Source organism: Polyodon spathula, chromosome 17 (genome assembly GCF_017654505.1).
Source record: "Polyodon spathula isolate WHYD16114869_AA chromosome 17, ASM1765450v1, whole genome shotgun sequence".
NCBI classification, from domain to species: Eukaryota; Metazoa; Chordata; class Actinopteri; order Acipenseriformes; family Polyodontidae; genus Polyodon; species Polyodon spathula.
This window is the reverse complement of record NC_054550.1, coordinates 22,551,224-22,568,570: the sequence shown is the minus strand read 5'-3', so window position 1 is coordinate 22,568,570 and position 17,347 is coordinate 22,551,224. Positions and strand designations below refer to the sequence as shown.

Here is a 17,347-nt window from a genome sequence, read left to right as displayed (position 1 = left end):
TTGTCATTGAAGTTTCTTTTAGTAATTCTAAATTCAGCACTAGTGAGTTTTTAATAGTTATGGATACTATGCATGTACTTACTGCTAGCAAAAATTTACATCTTGCAAAATATATACAGTATGTTACAGAAAAGCCCAGTCCTAAGTTTCCTGCTGTGGGACACATTATCGAGTCTCATACAGGAAACCGGAGCGACAGGCCTACTTCTCTGCACTTTCCCTGGGCACGGGTTCTGCAGATGTTCAGTCCCACAAGCACAGAAATCCCCAAACCCAGCCATCAATCTCCCTGCACTCTCTTCTCCTCTGGTATTTGCCTGCCATCTTAATAGATTGTGCTCACGAGGGCTGAGGATAAGTTTTCAAAAGATTAAATAGCAGCAGCAGTGTTTCTGAGCCCAAGGCGATGGGAAGAACGGGAAGGCCTAGACCATTCCTGGATCAGGCCTATAGAAGCTTTTACCCTAGTGATGTAGCCCAGGGAAATCTCAGTGAGAAACCAAAACCTAGGTATTCAATTCAGTTTAATGCTATATTTGACTAATTACGAGCCAAAGTATAGGGACTAGCACAGCAAAACTACCAAACCCAGTTAGTACCCCCAGGCCTGCTGAAGTATAATGGTGTGGTTAAGCAATTACCATAATGCAGGTTGTCCACTTGACAGTTGGCTTTGTGTACCTGAAGACAGGTTTTGTACATTTGTCCCAAAAAGCAGTTTTAAAACATTGCTGCTTCTATGTCACAGTGTGTACAAATAGCTCCCTGCCACTACTGTATGTGCAGAATTAGTAGTATATTGTAACAGTATGTGCTAGACACATGTTAAATACATTTCTGTATTGCAGAGTAACATTCCCACAGAGAGTTGTAGGGGACACTGATGGCTGGGGGTGAAGGATTTAGATTTAGTTACGGTGTAGTTGACCCATTAAATGTTTCTCTATTCATTTAGGTGTCAGGCAGTTAAGAGACTGATTACAGCATCTGAAGATGAACAGATCATTTCTAGGTAATAATGCTATGTTATTTAATAGTGCTGTACTTTAAAAATGTATCTCAACTCATGATTGTGTACAGTTATACATCTCAGTTGTTACAAAATGCCACATTGAGTTTGTTATGTTGTTGACGACTTTGCTAGTCTTGAGCAGTGGTCTTGTACTTTTTATCCTTGTGCTGTGTTATGAGATGGCTCAGTATTGCGTATGTAAGGAAGTTGAATAAGCCTACAACAAAGAAAAGGTCATTGCCTGCAGGCTGTAAAGAAGTTTGTCATGTGCTATAAATAGTTTTTTCTCACCAATTTAACCCTTTGCTGTCCATTTATTCAGCACTTGTCAGGCATGTCGGGTCCAATTTATTTACTGAATCGTAAAAGGACACTCAGTACTGCATCTCCAGTCAAGCCCCTCCCCTTGTTTGCTGTATTTTTCACATACCTCTTTATAGACATAAATACTGATAAATCCTCTCCTGATTTTACTCGTTTCATCACCAAACTCCTCAATAATGTGATCCAAGTCATTATTTTATTACTATAACATCTCAAAAAGCTCTGCAAATGTCTGTGATATTCTTTGAGCTCTGGATGCAGAAGCAGCTATCTCCTTGTTTATGTCCGTGTTACCTCTATTGTGGATGGGGCTATCAGATACGCCCCTTTTTTTCGGCTTCATTGGAAGTTTTTCTCTGCCTTTTCTGGAGAAAAAACGACTAGAGACCTGTGCTTTACGTCTTTTTGATGATGTCGGACAGGAAAGGGAAAATTGTAATGTCGGACTTAGTCCGACATAGGACCGCAAAAGGTTAATGGAGGCGGATATTTTGAAGACCTTTGAAAGACTTCTAACTGACACGTTTGTCATTGAATGTATTCATTTTCTTATAGTACAGTCAGCGCTGCCCAATCGGGATCCTGATAATCACGATTTCTGCATAAATGGGATACAACTCGGGGAGACGGTTCTTCCAGTTTAATTGGGACATCACTTTGTTTAATTGAGTTGCAGCATTTTCACTGATGAACAGTGCAACAAGTACTTGATTGTGCTGTGACTTGCGTAAACCACATTGAACTCCTGAAGGAGCTGGAAAAGTTGGAAATGTTTATCCTGCCTGCCAATTTCAAGATCGTTATCTGTAAAGAATGCAACGTAAGACAGAATAGATACTGAAACAAACAAACAAACAAAAAAAAAACCTCATTAACCATTCTTGGTAGCTTTGAAATCATTTTGCAGAGTTTGAGGTTATCAAGCTGTCCTGACACAGTATAAACCCAAACACATCTTACATGAGCTCTCGATTAGATAGAAGTCTTCCAGATGTCAGTTACAGCTGAAAAAACAGACTGAAATATTTTACAACCCACAGTGTTTGTCAGTGTACCTTCTAAGAGCCTCAGCTTACTGAACACTTCCGTTATTTACAAATTCAAATAATAATCATGCAAGGAATGGCAGGTGGTCAAGTCTGTAGCAGATCTGATAGTTTGCTGATGCTGCAGTGAAGCAGTGCTATAGCATTGTAGACACTGCTGAGGGTTTGTAACCCTGTAATGGCTCTTCTTTTTGGTTTGTTATCTGTCCATAATACATCCTTACAATCTTTTAGGGTGGATTAGCCTAGCACAGTGCATTTAGTATGAGATGTTGTTTTAATAATATCTTGGTTGAACTGTGCGTACAATGTACAATGCAGTCCCTGGGCATAGTCAGGTATCTTGACTAAGCTATTCAACTTGCTGAAGGTTGAACACAATTAATAATCCATTCTAGGACCCTGAGTGGTTTATCTGCCATGTGGTGTGAGAGTGAGTCTACAGTCAGGGGAGAGTAGGATTGTGTCCTGGCTGTGCAAAGTTGACGGTGATGTTTCTGCGGGTTAGGCAAAACCGTCGGGGACTGTTTCTCTTCTTCATTTTGCTACCCTACTGGCCAGGCATCTGGTGTTCACAAGCTGCAGTCCTGGTCTTTGCTTGAGTAATAACAAGGTAATTAATGTCAATATGGCTATACTGGTAAAAAATATTTTTTAAAAATTAAATAAATGAGAGACTTGTTTCTGACAGATGTAATTATTCAAGCAAATGAAATAGCTTCCTAACATTTTCATAACATCGTACAAACAGTTCAGCGAGTTTTTTGAATGTATATATTTTTTAATGAGTTAGCAGTTAAAGACCATGGTTTTGTTACGCTATTCGATAGAACCTAAAACAATGTGATATTTTCTTTTGGGATACAAGGGATACCACTAAAGGCATTCTCTTTAGCCAGGACGCAAAAAAATTGGTTACTATCTAATTTTTTCAATATGTCACCCAGTTAGTAGATTTATGACTTGGCTTTGGTTCTCATAAAAGGGAGCATTTTTTCATCTGATCTCTACCAGTTTAAAGCAGTCCCTGGTTTGCGGTATGTTTTGATATTATTGTTCTGAAAACTGCATATTTTCTTTTGTTGTCATGAAATGGAGGTTTTTCCAAATATCATCAGCTGATCTACTGACGCACTCAGGGGAGAAGAAAAGCACAGAAGGTTTCACCACGAATTCGGCCCCTAAGTTAAATTAGAAAATAAACTGTACCCAGATGCTTTGGTAACATTTTGGGGCTTTTCTTGACGCAGCATAAACCGTATAAGAGACTTTTTCATATTGAAGCTTCACAAACTGAACAATGGTTATGTAGGCTACCTGTCTTGGCAGCTCCTGAAGGATCTGAGACTCAGATGCAGCACGGTGGCTTGGTAACCCATTCCATACACACACCACTGCTGGTCTCCTACCCTCTACTCTCTGCGTCCTCTAATCATGGTCTCTGTGCTACTGCTGGTCTCCTACCCTCTACTCTCTGCGTCCTCTAATCATGGTCTCTGTGCTACATTTCTAGTAATAACTGTGCTTAACTTTGTCGAAACTTTTAAGGATTTAAATAAAATTTAAAATCTCCTAGTTCCCGCAATATCCTTTTTGTAATGCAGGGACTAATACTGAATGCAGTATTCTAAGTGCAGTCTCAGCAGTGCTTAACCAACAGATATTCCCTTGATTTGTACAGTTTTGTATGTAGCCTTCTGTTTCTTTGTAATTACCACGCCACACTGCCTGGTTGGTCAACCTTTTATGACCCCATGTTGGCTGTCTGCTGTAATGTCACTTTACAATACTCTAGTTTACACCTTATTGGTAAGGCTGGTGGGTCTAATTTTCTGTCAGTACCACATTTGCAATCTGCTTGTTTCTTTGATAGATGCCTTCCTTAGTACTTCTGTTTGATTTATACTGAATGCATCTAGCATGACCTGTGGACTGCCTGTAACCAGGGGCTTGTTATTGGCATCATTACTAGTGAAAACCTGTATATAACATTCATTTATTATTTATCTGCCTCTACTCCTTCTGCCCCTTAGACATTTCAAATCTTTGTTTATTATTATTTTATAGCTGTGGTATTGGAAACAATGTTTTTCCGGTTTTGTTTGATGTCTGTGACACTCTGTAATTCTGTATCTCTTTTTGCATTTCCCATGTCATATCTAGAAGTTGTGCATGAGTTTTCCTATACCAGATGTACTCATTTTAGTGGCGGTCCAAAATTCTTGGTTACAGCAAGGTCAAGGTCCATAGCACATTGTCACTCCTATCCCCATACCGACAAACACAGTTACACAAAAATAGTTTTACACGTGTTGTTGGTTTGGGAATTCTTCACTAGGGTTAGGGAGTTTTTGGGGAATCAAAACTCTCATTTTTACCAGTCTGTCGTCGCCTTCTTTACTCATTTGTTACTGCAGGAGTTCTTTCCCTGTCATAACCATTGAATTGTATAAAGATTGTATTCTTATCTATCTGTGTTAGAAGAGCCAAGTATTGTGTTTCACCATTGCAAACACAACTGAAGCACAAGAAGAAAAAAACTGAACTGAAAAATCACTGAGCTTTCTCCTTCAGGTGAATTAAAAATGAAAACACCTTACAAATAAGAAAATACAGTAATTTTACATCCAGTACATTTATAAATTGGCTAATACTCACAGTAAGTGGGAGAAGTGGCAGGTCCTCAAGGGCCCTGAGTTACAGGTGAGCTGAGCAAGAGCAATACAGAGACGCGAATATTTGCATCAGTGAGAACAGAACTTTGATATTAATATTAATAATGTTCGTCTTGGAGAGTGACTATCCACACACATAATGAGATCTGCAGATACTTAAGACAGGAATGTGTTGTAAGCCTGACTTGGATCGCAGAATTTGACAACTTTAATCGGCTGTACAATCAGCATACTTGTTGCTAAGCAAGTCACACAGTCACACAGTATTAGCAGCTCAAATGAAAAAAATGTGCAGACATTTTGTTGGATGGTGGAATGATGAGATATCTGTCGTGGCCGGGTTCTGTCCGTTGTGCTACCATTGCTTGCAAAGTGAAGTTTCATACACACAAGTAGTACAGTACGGTACCATATTGTGCACTTTCCCTTGGGTCAGGAGTACCAACGGTAACACAAGCACACGTTGATTTGTACGTGTTTTTAAAAAGAGCATTATATTGTTTGTTTTACCAGTAATGTTTTTGAATCAGCTTGGAAAAGCTACTTAATAAAAATGTGCTTTGCAATAGCAGTACTTGTCACTGTTTTCTTGGTGTTTGTGAAGTGCGATTTTTCTGAACTCTTACCATAAGGTATGAAATAGTTTCTTTCTTGTGTACTTTCAAAAAAATTACTAATGACGGTTGTTTTATTAGTAAAGAGAAGGGATATTTTGATGCCACAGTAGCCAATGCACTGAGTTTCACTTCATTTGAGCTGCTAATACTGTGTGACTTGTGCATTTTGTTTCATTCATAGCTTGCACCTAGTATCTGCTACTTTACTATCACAGCAACACCTACTGTGCCCTCACGCACCACACTCTGTGTTGTCTGAAAAATTCACAGCATTTCCATTGTGAATGCAAGTAAAACATAGATTGGCATATGACTTGGCGATCCGGTCAGAATGTACTTTTGATTCGGACCGCGGTCCGTCTGTTGAGTACCCCTGTCCTATACTTTCAGTTTTGCTCTTTTTTGAAAACGCAACAAAGCTCATTTCTTTTCCTGATGCTTTTTATTTGAAACCACTGTTGTGATTCTTTATTTTAGACTTGTAGTTAAATTGATTCTGCCCTGCAAGTCTATTTTCTTTTGAGCTTCCATCCACTCTCTGCTGTCATTCCTTTGAAGTCAGCCTTTCAAAGTTGTAAACCACAGTTTTAGATGTCATTGGTTTGCTTTTACAATAACCTCCATGTTTCCTGCTGTGTTCTTGCAAATTCACAATGTATCCATTGCTTTCATGTTTTGTACCCTGTTCTTTAGGGAACATTTACCAATGTACACATGGAATGAATGGGATCAATTATCCTGCCAAATCTGCCCAGACAATAGATGAACAACCTCAAAAGACAGGTCTGCCTTGTCATGGAAATGCTTACATTTAGTGTACGAGTCTTAGCAGTAATAATTGATTCCTTCAAGTGTATTAATTACTTGAATTCATTCTCTGCTGTAATGCGCAAGAGAGCATTTCCAGGTGTGTGAATGAAAGAGGCACTTGGAGAAAGTGGGAGTCAATGGGGGGGGGGGGGGTCACCAGTAATCAACTGAAAATATTGTTTCTCGTGCATAGCCACATTTGTGGCTTTAGGGACTGTAGGGAATGCGGACAGAACCAGATTTGATGAAAATTAAATCTTGCTGGTGTTTGGTTAGCCTGATGAAAGTATCTTTTTTGGAAATCACTCACATATATGTAATGACATTTGATGTTCCTAAACAAAATTTCAAAGTGACTAACCTTCGGCGTACTGACACGTGCATGCATGAGCTGCTCAAAGCTACAACAGCTTTTTACCTGTTAATGTTATTAACCCTTTCAATTAAATTGTGCATGGCAGTTCTTATGAAACATTTATAAAATGTATTTATTTTCAGTGCTCCTGTCAATACTACAGTTTTTATAATTGTAGAATATTAAGCATTACAGATATTTTTTGTTCTGGTTATGAATGATAATTCTAGAAAGAAGATGTTGGCCCTTGGATATTTTTTAAATCTATTTGTAAACCTACGTATTTGCTTTTTACAGGTAAAAAAAAAAAAAGTTAATAGCATGTTATATAGGGTATTGTCTCATCACCACAGGGATCAGCATTATGTCCTCTGCTCTTCCTAATCTACTTAATGACTTGGATTCAGGAATAGTAAGCAAACGTATTAAATTTGCAGATGACACAAAAATAGGAGTGGCAAACACTGTTTCAGCAGAAAAGGTCATTGAAAATTAACTAGACAGCATTCAGAACTGGGCAGACACATGACGAATGACATTTAATAGCAAAAAGTGCAAGGTACCACAGACAGGCATTAAAAATGTTAATTATAAATATTGTATGGGAAATACTGAAATTGAAGAAGGAATCTATGAAAAAGACCAAGGAGTTTATGTTAACTCAGAAATGTCTTCATCTAGACAATGTGGGGAAACTATAAAAAAGGCCAATAAGGTGCTTGGATATATAGTGAAAAGTGTTGAATTTAAATCAAAGGAAGTAACGTTAAAACATTACAATGTTTTAGTAAGACCTCATGTGGAATATTGTGTTCAGTTGTGGTCACCTAGTTACAAAAATGATATTGCTGCTCTAGAAAGAGTGCAAAGAAGAGGGACCAGAATTATTCTGGGTTTAAAAGGCATGTCATATGCAGACAGGCTTAAAGAATTGGATCTATTCAGTCTTAAACAAAAGACTACACGGTGATCTGATTCAAGCATTCAAAATTCTAAAAGGTATTGACAGTGTTGACCCAGGGACTTTTCGACCTGAAAAAAGAAACAAGGACCAGAGGTCACAAATGGAGATTAGACAAAGGGGCATTCAGAACATAAAATAGGAGGCACTTTTTTACACAGAGAATGGTGAGGGTCTGGAACCAACTCCCCAGTAATGTTTTTGAAGGTGACACCCCGGAATCCTTCAAGAAGCTGCTTGATGAGATTCTGGGATCAATAAGTTACTAACAACCAAACGAGCAAGATGGGCCAAATGGCCTCCTCTCGTTGTAACCTTTCTTATGTTCTTAAGCGTTTTGATACTTTTTAAAAGAAGTGCCTCTATAATATGATGTTAAATAACAGCAGGGCGTTAAATTACCAAGCACATGGCGCTTGGCAATTAAGTATAATGTATGTTCCACACTAATTCATATTGAATCCACACGGCATGTTAATTCATCATGAGAGGCACTCATTTGACATTGTTACCAGCATTCCTCAGTAAGTATAGAATTTTGCTGTTTGGATTATTGTAAAAGCGTTTTTCAATGCTTACAACAATAGAAGCAATGTGTTAACACTTCACTAGCATGTGGAAATGTATAGTTGTGTGTGTGCGTGCAAGGATGGAGAAATAAAGTTCACACTCCAGGCAGTATTGCATCCAGTTGACCAGCAGCCACATGCCACCGCACCCCAGAATACCCAGCTCTCAAACAATAACTGCTAAAGTGGGTGCTTCGTATATGCCATACACATTTACATTACTGTGCCCCACTGCCACACCCAGTTATCATGACAGATGGCCCCTACCATCTAACTGCACATTTTTGGGGGATTTCTCACTAGTTCTATCCTTGAAGATACATTGCTGTCCCTAAATAGGACTTGAAGTTTGCGCTCGTCCTGCCCCCAGTCCTAGGTAACACAATTACTTTCAATTACGTATATTATTTAAATGATTGGAAGCCTTGAGTTTGTTAAATAAATTGGCCATGAAAAGCTCCTATTAGTAAACCCACAGGGAACTTATTCCTGCTGTGTTATCAGTTCAGAGCAGATTTACCTTGGGTCTGATTGTTCAAACGTATACTTCAAAGGTATACTTTTGAAATGACTCACTAAGGGAAGTTGTGCAACCCAGGACTGGATTCAGGGCTATGGTGAGGTTCGGTCTACTTCCTAATACAAGCAAACAAGAAAAACTCAAATCAACTAGTCAAATTATTTGACAAAAGCTTTCAATGCACTTTGTTTATTTTTTGTCTTTCTGCATACAAATGATAAATGCAGTAGTTGGTCCATTTGCGTGATATTTGCATTTTTGTTGCAAAATATTTGTAATCTCAGCCGGCTCCCCAGAGAAGAGGTAGAGAAACTCAAGTTAGCAATAAAACTCAAGCTGCTCTATAGAAGAGGATATTAAAACTCATGAGATGTGTATATCTGTAAGGAGGGAGGAAGCCCACGCTCACCAGTGAAATAGCAGAACATCCATCATCCAAAAGCCCTGGCTACATTAGTGGACCCTGCAGTGGCCAAAGTTCAAATGCCTGCTCCAGGTTTAACAGGCCAGCTGTGAGCCAACATCTGGACTTCCAATACCCAGATATCAAGATGTTCTGTAAACCTAATTCCAGTTTGTACAACACACACAAGCATTCGCCCCCCCCCCCCCCCCCCCCATGAATATCAGCGAACTGCTGAATGTAGTGTGGGGGTGCCGCTTTCAAAAGTAATCTGCTGTTCCTAAGAAAATGGACTGGGGATTTCATTCACATGCAATGCCATTCTTTATAATGGAACTACAGCAGAATGTAGGTGAAATTTAATTCAGTATTGAGGTCCAACACAGCAGTCATTTCCCGCTTGATAATTGACCACAGTACCAGTTAGGTTTCCCGAGCGGAAGGCAAGCGAAAGACCTGGTCTACAGGTAGTGACCGCTGAAGCAGATATTAATAATAGTAAAAACCGAACAAATGGTTTTTTTTTATTATTTAAAAGACCCCACTACTTGGAACCAGATGGACTGAGACGAACGGTAAGCTTTATAACAAAATAATGAGCTTATAATTTTAACACAAAGCAGTGAGCTGCATTAGTGGTTCTGTAACTAGTATCTCGCCAACAGGGGTCATAATCTGTAACGGCAGACTGTTACAATAGAGTTTATTACCTTAGAGTTACTTGTGTTTTTTAATTGCTAAGAAAGCTTCAGTTTTGCATGTGGAACAACCGTGTATATTTGTAAAAAGCTGACTGTTATTCTTTTAATGCTACCAATCTGTGGTGTGCATTTTTTTTCTCTTTGTGTGTTATTATGTGATGTCAGTGCCATAACAAAGAAGCCTCACTCCCCAGCATCAGTCCATAACCCTTGAACACTTGCATGTTCAGTTTTCAACATTTGCTCTTGACATTACAATGTTGTGTTCTGGCATGTGCTTTTTGATTGATATGTTTATTTTACTTCCCAAAAGTACTTGTACAGTGTGCACATATTGCTGTTGAAATGACTGTTTGGCACACAAGGGTCATTCCTCTACCTCCAGCACACACACAAGTTCTAGAACAGAGCGCAATTATCTGCATCTGACTGGGAGGAATTTGAACCAAGCACAACAAGCTAAACATAATCTGATACTATTAGAAAAACGATTTGCTTAAAGTCTAAAGCATTTCACACGAAACAGTGTATTGTGATGACTAGGGTCTTTTCTGGAAAACTGACCCTTTGTGTGACTGACTAATCATTGAGGAATTCTAGGAATTTTGTTGATACTTGCTGATTAACAGATCATTTTTTATCTTGTCAGGGATTATTATAATATTTTTGTATTATTGTGTTTGGTCTCAGTGGGGAAAATAACCAAAAACATTGAGGTTTTTCTTGGTAACAGAATCAGTATAAGTATCAACTCCAGCACGTTCACTTTAGGTTTACATAAACATACATGTTCATCATAACCACTTCCAGTGTACACGGTTTCTTAACCCAGGCTATCCTGTTGAAAACAATTATGACAGTAACCACCCCCCCATGGCTGTACATTGAACATGACAGCTATCGGTATGATGAAAAAGTAACCATGACTCTTACCAACAGTATGTACAGAATAGAATAATAATGACCATGTTTCATGACAGTAACTTAAACTTAGTAATGTTAATAGTAAGTTTCATGACAATGGATAAGCAGCTCTCCAGATATGGTCAAAGATGTAAGTGTGATGTACAGATGTGCGGACAGACAGACACCCCTATAACCTCAGACTCCGATATCAATAACTTATGCTAACTAATGTTAATAAAAGGTTCGTGGCCATTGGGTACGTGGTTTTCTATCTGTGAAGTGTAAAATGCACACGCCTCGTTGTTTTTATCAGAGATCATGTATTTAAGTGAGAAATTCAATCCTGAAAGTATGAGGCAATGCATTTAAATGTGTTTGTTTTTACCACAGAGATAGTATGGGATTCTTTACCCCAGCATTGCATGTCAATGTGGTTGCATAGGAATACCAAAGCTATAGTTTTAAGACTTGAACTTCAAGAACATAGTTGTCATGATAACTGATTTAATCATGTTGACAATGCTATGGCAGAAGACAGTAGTCTTCTATCTAAATAACTACCTCCTGTAGTGTGGTTGCAGTCAGGCACGTGACATGTTTACATGACATGTTTACAGCTGTTACCAGATGAGGCTACCACAGAACAGCCTCCAGTAATCCTCTTTACTAATAACCCTGTGATGAAGAGTGACTCCTTTTCATGCTCCACAGTCTGGAATGCACTGATGTTTACAGGGTACGGAGCACAGTTGTTATTTGCGTGTACCGTCCTTCACTGTGTAACTACTGACTCGTATGAGTTTAACAAAATAATAGGTCAGATGAGGTGCAGCCAACTAACAAAATAATTCCATAAATCTGTTTTGCACTTCTGTTAGCTTCGTTAGTCTAGGTTCAGTTATAGCAAACGTGTGTTTTCTGTTTAAAAAATGATACCTGGTACTGCTTTAGGTTAAAGAAAGAACTCATTTTCTATTCCTTTTTATTCAGTTCATGTTACACTTGCACTTCCTGGGTCATTAGGGTTGGGGAACAGTTTCACCCTTCAGGTGAATTGACCAAGCAAGTGCAACACTAGCTGACTTGCAAACCGAGATTTCTTTCAGTTTAGTAGAAACCCAGTTGATTTGTTCTGTTATTTAAGTGTCTACTTAAGCAATAGAGGAGGCTGTAACATCAGTAATGCATCCCCAGCCAAAGGCAAGTGCTAATGGACGTTAAGGCCATCTACCTGGCAAGAGGCTTTATCGAGAGGGCACTATCTATCACTATTAGAAAAAGATGTTTCCTTTTTTTGGTTTTACCTTTTTCCTCCATATTTCAGGTGCCTTTAACTTAAAAATGTAGGCAGTCCTGAAAGACGTGGTTTCTTTTAGGTAATATGGACAATATCCGTCAATTGAAACGAGCGGATCAAGCATAGAGCAGTATGGATTCAGAACTGCTTCTTGTTGATTGCAGAGCGTATTCTGAACTGAACCATTTCCGAAGCATGAAGACGTTCAAAATCTATGGTGAATAAACATTTTCATTTCAAGTGATTTTATAATTATTTTCAAGAGCGATCCCAGTTTATTCTTCACACCTGTGGTACAATGTTGTTTTTTAAATATTAAACATTAATTTCTTGTAGCTATATTTGCTGTCATTGTGGACCCTTGTGAAAATAAGGTTTATCCATAATTTCCAAATACTCCCTTCCTTCTTAAATGATGTAATTTTCTATTTTTTTTTTCTTTTTAAAGCTTGTCTTGGAAAGTGGTTCCTTCCTGTGTTTCTTTAAAGAGACGCTTCTACGTGACCCAACCACACGCTTTCTCTTGGTCCAGAACAGCCTGTAGTAACTTGCATAAACTTGAGTCCAGTGATCAAAAAGACATCCTTTTTTCAGTTACAAGTCGACCCTTCTGTAAATAAACAAGCCATAGTATTTTACTGAGAGGGTACAAAGCATTTTCTTCTGTTGTTTGTTCCACTAGAAAGGGAAAAGCTTAAGGACCGTAACTGCTTAATCTCCAAATTGGGCAACTTGTAAACTTTATTTTTTAAGAATGTTTTGCCATGATAGTATCTGTGCCATGGACTATGGAATGTAGTCTCATTGGACCCACTATGTAGTTTTATTGTTTTTTTTTTTTTTATTGTTTTTTTTTTTTTAACAAGGTATAATTACTTGCGTGAAATGGAATAAAAGAAAAATCCATTTTAGGGCGTTGCCATTACATTCCCAAAACCACAACACAAAATTTGAAGAGGCACGATTCTGCAGTATGGATGCCATTCACTGCATCTGCAACACATTAGATGCTTCTTATTGGTGGAGTAATGTGAGTATGTATAATTACGAAAATAAAAAACAATATGCAAAAAAAGGATAAATAACATGGTCATAAAGTAATTGTAGTTAACAAAATAATTCCACAAAACGTTTACAATACCCACCACTTACACCGTCCAGGGTTAATGCAGGCAGCCGTTATAGCATATAGCGATTGCCATTTCCATTGATTTCAATAACAAAGGCATCGTTTATACTGTGTTAAGTACGCTGTATATTTCGGGCAAACTCAGTGTTTGGATCTCGTTATGTGCCATTCACATAGATTTAAATAACAAACTTACTGCTTATTACTGTAGGAATCGCTCTTACTAATCCACCAATCAGCTGTTTTCACCTTGTTACCTTGCCATTCACATGGATTGCAGTACAAAAGGCAGCACTTACTGTAGAAAAAGCTAACAGATTGGTCAATCAGCTGTTTGCACCTTGTTATTGAGCGATTACCCCTGTACTGTACCTTGGCTATTTAATTCCTGTACGCAGTGTCAGGCTTACAGTTTGGAAAAACAGCTCTGACTGCAACAGTAAGCATTGCTGGAAAGCGAAAAGGGATGAGCATCAGCACGTAAATTTGGTGTAAATAACATTTCTCTTTTAGATGCTGTGTGCTTGCTAAAGCATGCTTGGAACTTTGTCAGTCACCAGACAATGCAATGTTGCTTCAAAAAAATGCTGGGTTTTCTGTAGTTGAAGAGGAGAGTGCTGACAAATACAACCGAAAATGAAACTCTGACAACACCAGAGGTGTCAGAGAGAGAATTCTCAGCTGTGACCAGGACGCTCTGCCTGAAACGGACGCTGATGACGTAAGCGTGCCTGCTGCGTTTTTAACACTGCAGCGTGCTACGGAGGAGCATCCACATAGAGCCGAATTGGGTTTTTTCAGAAAAAATATGTCGTCCATACTTTCAGAAAAAGATCGTCCAGATACGTACCACAGAGTTCTTTGCTGGAAGCAATTTGCAATGATATAGCCTACCTGTACTGTACATGTGAACACTTGCATTACTTTTTATTACATTCATAGTTTTTAATATTTTTTTATTGGTGTAATGAGTGTCTGTACTGGTGATTGGGGGACATTTTGAATGTCAGGTTATTGTGTGGGAGTTTATACCGTCCAGGGTTCTCACCAGGAATTTTTCAGAGTGGTGATGGGAGGATGGGGGGTGCGGCGGGGGCGGCGAAAGAAACAGAGATTCTCGCAACCCCCTGCAGGCGAGGCAAGAAAAGCCATGCACATACTTATGCTTTGTGGAAGTAGTTGTCAGCATATTATTCTGTATCTATGGTTGTCAGTAGGTAGATGCAGAGTCTGCTTCATAGGATGACGTACTCCTTAGCAACACATGGATGCCATTCCATGGAGGGGAAACTAGATTTTTGCCATAGTGTTATCGTTTCTGTCTGACTGAGAAACCTGTTTTTACCTATGAAAACATTAAAATGGCTTATGACTGTGGATATAATTAGTGATGTTTTTATTATTCTTTCAAAAATAGCATACATATTAGGTTTTCTAAACATTTTTCGTTTTTTTCCTTCAGTCGAAGCCTACTGCATAGTAGTGGTTTCTGCATGCGAGTTGTATTGTATTATTTGTAGTTAAAATAATAATAGGCTACTTATTACTGATTTACTAAAAAAAATATGTACTAATAACATGCATCATCTTTACTGTGATCATGTGATTGTAGAGTTTTGCTTTTGTTGTCGTTGTTCCAATATATATGGTTGTTGCATCATTAAAAAACTTACACTTGATCACACGTGGCCTTGCAAGAATAAGTGGGAAACCTGTTTGTCGCTGTTGTTCCATAATTAAGGAATATGCAACATTAATGTTTTTTTTCCACTTAATGCAAGTAAAGCTGGACATTGACATTTTATATGTTTAAAACCTACATACTATATGAAAATCTATCTATGGGAAGTCATACAAAAGGATTATTGTAAAATTGTGGAACTTGAAGTAACCTAAAATAAAAAAGATTGTATGTCTCTAAACTGTTTGGAATACAATTAGTGTTCTTCGTCTGAATGATTTATTTATTTAACCCAGCTTGTTATGCTCTGTTCCCGCTAGCCACTCGCCACATATCCACAAGCAAAACGTTTTCCCTTGTGGCTCAACAATTTTTCACAAAGTTCACCACGGTGGCGAAGGCTTTGAAAAATGTACTTGTGTAAGTCTGCCAGCACATTCAACGTGTGCTGGTAGATGAATCAATACAGACTGTTTAGGTTGGTTTCATTTTGTCCAATGAAAGCTCTAGCTTGATCGCGTAACATATGCATGCCACAAAGGTTGTGTTTGGCGGAAGGACAGAGGCTCTAATTAGAAGCAGTCAGCGGACAGCGCTGCTTGTAAAAAAACACATGGCATCCAAACTACAAACAGAAAAAAAATTATAAAACAAATTGTACAGACCAATTACCAGAATCATGTTCTGAAAGATGCAGCCCAAGGAATACCAGTCACCCATGTACCGCTATGTAGTCCTGGGGAGGTGAAGCAGTCATGGTTTCAAACATATCCTCTGGTCCCAAAAGAACATTTTCACAAACGGCAAGCCAGAAACACGCAGCTTCAAGATCACAGTTTGTTTGTTTTTTGTTTTTCCCCTTTTTTGCTATCTCTTTAAAATGTGTTGAAATATATTTTGGAAATAGTAACATAGTGGATTCGAAAGAGGAATAATTTAATAAAATAATAAACACATTATTTTAAAAAGGATTAGTCTCACTATGATTTAATGAGTTTTAATGTCAGATTTGGTGCAATATTACTGTCAGTGGTCACACGTGAAAGAACACAAAAAAAAAAAAAAAGTTTTTTTTTTTTTTAAACACAGTAGTGGCTGTACAACCCTACTAATATTATTAATCACATTAGTACAGTCTTGTGTAACTAGAGCAGTGGTTGGTCACGGAGGCATTAATATTAACATACACGAATAGCACTGTCTACTGGCACAATTTTGCTCTACCATTCTGTAGTAGAAAGAAAACCACGTCAGTCAAAATAATGTAAAGGAATGTGCAGTACATCTCTGCAAACTTATTCAGAATTTAGGAAATCTGTAATGACGGTTTTTCACGTGGGACTAAGTTTGGCATTTATTAAACGGGAATCAGAGTTTTATAGTGCAATTTAAATATGCGGAAACAGTATGTTTATAACCTGTTTATAGTATTGTTAAGTGGCTAAAGTTTTTCCAGTGTGGCTAAAAAATGTTAAGTTTCTTTAGCCACAGTGGCTAACTAAATGAAAGTCTTAGCGGGAACATAGTTATGGTAGAATAATAAAGTTCTGCAATGGTGTTGGTTATTACAGAGCTGTGTATCAGGGGCGCAGCGAGGATCTAGTCACATCTGTCAACGGGGAAATGTACTAATAAAGTTCAGTGAAGTTCAATCTCGTCTCTGTGTTGCATACGTTACACACTCCAAACTAAAGAACAAGCTGTAACAACCAACCCATTGAAGAGTATTGAGAGATGAAACAAGTATTTTAAGCAAACCAATTTCTCAAATACAGGAATAATCAACAATGTTTCACAGGATTGTTATTGTTTTTTGGCCGTTACGCGAACTGAAAACACAGCGTAGCGGCCTGAATATAGCGTCCTTTTTTCAGGTAACAACATAACGGCCCGTTTAGCTGCACAGCGCTGGTGAGAACCCTGCTGTGTATCGCTTACTGTGGGCGAGTCACGTCACAGAAACGCGTGACTGTACCAGCATTTATTTCTGAGATTTTGTTGTTTCAGACCTTTGTAAGTAGGTTACAACAGTCTGTATTCATTGACTTGAGTAATAAAGTAGCCAGATAAAGTGGTTGGAACTTGCACCCTACGGGAGATCTTGGTCGAATTGCAAATGTTTGTCCTTTTGAAATCTGTGATCCCAATCAGACTTTGATCCTATTGAAAATGGGGAAATGAACTTCAAATCTGCCACCACAACTTCTTATGCATTTTCTTAGCATCTGCTATTGTATGTTCTTGTTAATCCTTTCACATCAATACACATCATGTACCCACTAGACTAAACAACCTACAGTGTTGATGACTGAGATGGATGGCATTTACTCACTGACCTGCA

At 38.3% G+C, this 17,347-nt stretch overlaps 1 protein-coding gene across 6 annotated transcripts in view; it reads left to right on the top strand.

Annotated features, from left to right (window-relative positions):
* Window positions 1–17,347, top strand: part of LOC121329952 (dnaJ homolog subfamily C member 17-like) — a 93,177-nt gene that overhangs the window by 66,098 nt on the left and 9,732 nt on the right. For 4 of the 6 annotated variants that reach the window (XM_041276071.1, XM_041276076.1, XM_041276073.1 and 1 more), the window contains one exon: window positions 956–1,012. The exons of the other annotated variants lie outside the window; for them this stretch is intronic. In XM_041276071.1, the coding sequence (XP_041132005.1) occupies window positions 956–1,012 (57 nt within the window). The remainder of the gene's footprint in view (window positions 1–955; window positions 1,013–17,347) is intronic. 6 annotated transcript variants of the gene reach the window in all.